This window comes from Lissotriton vulgaris, chromosome 1_1, assembly GCF_964263255.1.
Source record: "Lissotriton vulgaris chromosome 1_1, aLisVul1.2, whole genome shotgun sequence".
In the NCBI taxonomy this organism is placed as follows: Eukaryota; Metazoa; Chordata; class Amphibia; order Caudata; family Salamandridae; genus Lissotriton; species Lissotriton vulgaris.
Genome location: NC_141685.1, coordinates 16562807 through 16568345, shown reverse-complemented (window position 1 = coordinate 16568345; position 5539 = coordinate 16562807). Strand labels below are relative to the sequence as shown.

The 5539-nt window shown below is 43.4% G+C and overlaps 1 protein-coding gene across 1 annotated transcript; it reads right to left on the bottom strand.

Annotated features, from left to right (window-relative positions):
* Window positions 1-498: 498 nt before the first annotated feature.
* LOC147736976 (uncharacterized) lies at window positions 499-5275 on the bottom strand. The gene has a single exon (XM_086954416.1). It carries the CDS (start codon window positions 5273-5275, stop codon window positions 4106-4108), a length of 1170 nt encoding a protein of 389 aa, XP_086810542.1. The 3' UTR covers window positions 499-4105.
* Between the last annotated feature and the right edge of the window lie 264 nt (window positions 5276-5539).

The window sequence follows — 5539 nt, the reverse complement described above, 5'->3', positions numbered from 1 at the left end:
GAGGTGTTGATGATCTTGGTGCATAAGGGGAGCAGGGCATGTTTCATCTTGTTGAGGAGTTTGGAGGATGAGGAGTGAATGAAATGGTTATAATATTTCAGTGAAGATAATATTTTTTAAATTTTGGATTTGTTGAAAGTCTTAAAGATGGACCAAGAGGCACTGTTTGGGGGAGGGGCTTTCATGGTGTTTTCCCTCAGGTATGGGGGTGAGGTGGAGTGGTTATGAGGGATAAGAGCTTCTTGGCGTTATGGGGATTATTGCTGATTAGCTTTGTGTTCTCGATAAAGAAGGAAGGAAATACATCACTGCTGGACAGAGTTCACTTTTTAGATACAAGGGGATTACATTTACTAATGAAGGGGGACGTCAGCACACTGCTTCACCTCCCAGCACAGTCCACCCCTTAGCATTATGGTAAATGCAGTTCACTTGAAATGCTTACTTGAATTTTTGCTGAAGTGTTTCACGAAAGTAGGTGCAGGTTAGTGCTGTGAATCTTATATTTCCTATTTGCTTGATTTTGATAATTTCAAACAATTGTTTGGGCCGATTTGTGGCCTTGTCAAGTTGGTGTCTGAAGAAAGCTGCTTTGTAACTTCTGATAAACCTGTTATGGATTTTCCTTCTTTGTCTCACTAGATTGAAGTTGATCATAGAGGTTGAAAGTCTCTATGACCTTTCTGCTGATCTCAGTGAGCGACGTTCTTCATTGAGGCTGGAACTGAAGCAAGGGTTGGACTTTTAGAGCTGGACTCTTTTCGAATTGTTTGGGAGCAAGGACATCCATGATGTTGGACACGAAGTTGATACAGTGATCAGTGAGATCTTGCGTGTCTGAGATGTTAGTGGAATAACTGTCCTTTCTACTATGGGCAACATTTTAGGTTAGTTTTAGTTACATCTACGGGTGAATGAGATATTGGGACTAGTTTGAGTTTAGATTTATTAATGGGTCTATGACTAAGATGAGGAACCCTGAGTGGGCGTGTGATAATTGTCTTGCTTTTTTCCACAGGCATCATATGCTTGATAGGTACTTGGTTGAAAGTGGTGAGAAGGGAGAGGATATCGTTGTCTGATAGGTGACTTTTTGCTCTGTTGGGTCGAGAGGTGAGGTCTAGATTCCGTTAACTCCTCCATTTAAGTGGAGGGGTCCTGATGTTTGCAGGGGAGTCAACTGTTCAGATTGTAGGGTGTTCCGAGTCTTGGGCTGCTTTTTGTGGTACGAAACCTTTTGTTCGAACATTTGCAGTATTATGAAGTAGGTTCTATATGTTAGCCCTCTTAACTTGTTATTCTGTTTTTAGGTTGTTTAGCGTGAACGTAGAGTGGAGGTATTGTTGAATTGATATGGGGGATATGTGTGATGGGTTTTGAGGGCGAGGGGGTAAAGTAGAGGATGGGTTTTTAGTCGACATGGTTGTAATGCTGTATGGTTTGGGGGTTATGTGGGAGGAGGGTTTGGGGATTTGAAGAAGTGTAGTGAATCTTGTTTAAATCCTGCCTAGGGAGAGCACTGTTATGGAGGGGACTTGTTATATCTGGGAAGGAGGGGAATCGCAATGTCAGATACTAGATCAGGAGTGGTGTTGTTACTGTCAATCATTAGATCAGAGAAGAGAGTCGGCTTGCTTATAGATTGATGAGAGGAGTTGCTAGAGTTGATAGTTTGTGAGGGGGTCGGCAGTCTTAGGTGAGGAGGTAATATTCTGTGCTGACCTTGGTTAGGGTCCACCCTCTCAAGAGGGGCAGTACCATTCTGGAAAGAAATGACGCCATCTGGAGGAGAATGAGTAGATGGCAGAGGAGAGTGGATTGGTGGGGTGGAGGAAGGAGTAGATGGAGGCTGGTGATTGTTCTGACCGGTGGTAGATTGTAGAGGCGATAATTGGGTAGGGGATAAGTCTTTACCTATATTATCTTTAATGTGGGAGAAGAGATTGTCAAAGTGTTCCAGGTTGCGATAAAAGGATTGGATGAGTAGAGTGCCGTTACTGTAAATGGTGATGGCGGTTTCAGCATTGTGCACAGATGAGAGGCAATAGTAAGTTTGAAGCCGTGTGGAGGTGAGCTTGAGTATGGAGGATATGGCTTTTCTCCACTGAACTCAACGGCTGGTAACATTTTTGAGATTGTTGGTTATCAAACTCTTATTGCAGCAGAAGTAGGAATCTAGGAACAGTATTTCTGTGTTCAATTTGAGCAGTTTTTTCTCAGATGTTTTGAGGATTTTTTCGTTTGATTTAGTGGAAGGATGATTTTGAATGAGTTGTGTCGGGCAGGGGAGAGTAGGGGGTTCATTACATTGGTATGTGATAGATTCATGAGGAGGTCACGAGGCAAGGATGTACTACGGTGGAAAGGAGAGTAGGTGTAGAACCCTAATGGAGTGAGCTAATTCCAAGATGTCTGCCCCTTCAACAGAGAGAAGAATGAGGTCCTATTTCAGTTTCTATTGAATAGTGGGCTGGGTAGTCCTATTTCAATATCTATGCTTGAGAAAGTTTGATGTGCTCAGGAAGATCTGTGTGGGTAAAGAAAATTGGTGGCCCGAGATGCATTCACCACAGCAGGGAGAGGGCATACCAAAAATGAAAAACAGGAATAATGTCCCACAAAGAGAGACAATCATCGCACACACGACAAACCAGGAAGCTCACCATATGCTAAGCACTATCTAATAGCCTCTGTGCGCGTTTGGCAGTTGCAACCAGCAGCAAGCAAATAATAGTGCAGTCATGTTGGTGTCCGGCGGGATGGCATCGGTAGGAGCCGTAGGCGCCTCGTGATTAAGCGGATTGAGAAAATGGCTGGGGGCACATTGGGGGCCCCGGCCGGTGAGAAGGTTCAGGCAGACGGGGACATGGGAGTCTCAACGTCATGCAATAGTGTTAGAGACCACAGTATCTGGTCGGACGGGCAGATGGTTGCAACTTAAATCAATGGAGGGCTTCTCTCACTCAGAGAGCTGGCGGCCCATGGCTCAGGCTGACAGCAGGGCAGAATGAGAGTTGCTGCAGCGACTCCACCGGAGTAGCAATGTCGACGCTGCTGGGATTTTGCAGAGAATGTGAATATTGGAGTTCAAATAAGCAGAATCATGTGTTGGGTGGGCAATAGACAGATCCCCCGACCCATTTATTTTCAATATGGCAGGCTATATCATTCCTCCGGGGGCGATCAACCTCCAGCACTAGGTCAGGTAGGATAGAGTAAAGTGGTGCCTATGACCTTGCATTCCATCCCACTCTCAGCTGGGCTATCACTCAAGGAAATTGTAAATAAAGCAGTATCCGCCTAGTGCTCTCACATCGAGCTTTGCGTGGTTCGGGGACTAGACAGTTGTCATGACGGAGATTCGTCCGGGAGCGAGGAGATGGGTTCAACACGGACCTCTGGCTGTTCAGGATGATACACAAAGGTAGGTGTAATTATTGCAGTTGTAGTTGCGCACAGGAGGGTGGCTTCTGCAGGGATTTATACTGAGAGTGATCCACAGCCAGGAACCTCTTCGAGCCCCGACCTTCCAGCGGCCACCTAGCATGACTAGAATGGACCATTTGTCGTGCTTTAGAAATCTCTTTTTAATGCAGTGCTCTGAGAGAGCTGTAACCTGGGGAATTATCTAGCAATGTTGTAAATGAACCTTTGGTAAAACTTTTTTACCATCATTACTGTGGGGATTAAGTGGTCAACCCATATGAATTCTTATAGGAAGTTGAGGATCGGTTAAAAAGCCCAGTCCTCGTGAGAATTCACTTGTGATGTTGAAGAGGTCTTTTGTGAAACTATCTTTTTACTTTTAGGGTTCCAACCCAATGTTAACAATATGGTGTCATAAAAGGCTCTTTTTAACAAACCCCTTGCCGCATTCTGTGTATACAAATGGCTTCTCAATCGTGTGGAACGTCTGGTGACAGTGACAGTCATGTATTCATCAAGCTCTTCATATAGTGAGGGCACAAAAATGGCTTTTCATCCATGTGAACTCTTCGATGATATTGAAGTTTTTTCTCATGCATTACTCTTAACACATTTCAAGCACAAAAATGGTTTCTCACCTTTGTGGATTATCTGGTGAAGTTTAAAACTTGTGTGCTGATCAAAACTCTTTTCCCAATGATTGCATGAAAGTGGCTTCTTTGTGGGTTCTCAGGTGACAATGAAGACTTGACCTTTGGTTAAAGCTTTTTCCACACACAGTGCAATCAAAGGGCTTCTCACCAGTGTGGATTCTCTGGTGACGTTCCAACTCTGACTTATACAAAAAGCTCCCTCCACACTCGCTGCAGAGAAAGGGTTTCTCGACTTCACCCTTGTGGATTTTTAGGTGGCGTTTGAGTCCTGTTCGGGAAATAAAGCCCTTTCCACATTCAGTACACGGAAAGGGCTTACAATCATTTTGAACTCTCTGGGCTTGTTGATCTTCTGATTTAAACACAAAGCTCTTTCTAATATGGATTTTTTGATGACGCAGAAAATCTGACCTGAAAACAAAGGTCTTTCCACACTCACTGCAGGGAAAGGGTTTCTCAATTGCACCCATGTGGATTTTCAGGTGGCGTTTGAATCCTGCTTGGTGAGTAAAGCTCTTCCCACACTCGCTGCAGAGAAAGAGTTTTTCGATGATACCACTGTGGATTTTCAGGTGGCGTTTGAGTGCCGTTTGGTTAGTAAAGCTCTTATGACATTCAGTACAGGGAAATCGCTTCTCATCATTTTGAATTGTCTGGTCTTGTTGAACGCGTATTTTAAACGCTAAGCTCTTATTAATATGGATGTTTTCATGACGCTGAAGATCTGACTTGTACACAAAACACTTCCCACATTCGGAGCAGGGAAAGCGTTTCGCAACCTCGCCCGTGTGTTTTTTCAGGTGACGTTTAAGCCCTCCCAACTGAGTAAAGGTTTTCCCACATTCATTGCAGGGAAAAGGTTTCTCACTGGTGTGACTTTTGTAATGAAGCTGAAGAATTGACAAATGCGTAAAACTCTTCTGACATTCAGTGCAGGAAAATGTCTTCTCACCAGTATGGGTTTTCTGGTGTCGAAGAAGATAGGATTTCTGAGTAAAACTCTTCCCACAATAGGTACAAGGAAAGTGCTTCTTTTCTATATTATATTTCTGATGGTAAAGACGATTGCCAATTCTTTTAAATTCCTTTTTACCATCCATGAATACAGTTCGCTTGTCATCAATTTGAAGTATGTGCGTCTTGCTTTCATTACACGTAGTGGACTCTTTCACAAGTATACTTCCCAAGTCTGACATACCTGACGTAAAATAAAAATAAATATATTAGGAAATATATAGTCTTCTAAATTAAGCAAAACAATATATCTCATTCGCCACTTGTGAAAGAGGGACAGCCACATTACAGAAACTCCAAGTAGACGCAACCTGCGATTCCACCAATCTTATCTACCTCTTGAAATGCCCATGTGGTAAAATATATGTGGGGAAGACGGAACGTAAAATTAAAGTGCGTATCAACAAACATAAATCAAACATTCGGACTGAAAATGACAAGAACAA

Excerpts from the sequence above, each read along its gene's own strand:
- LOC147736976 (XM_086954416.1), bottom strand. The coding sequence starts at position 5,275 with ATGTCAGACTTGGGAAGTATACTTGTGAAAGAGTCCACTACGTGTAAT.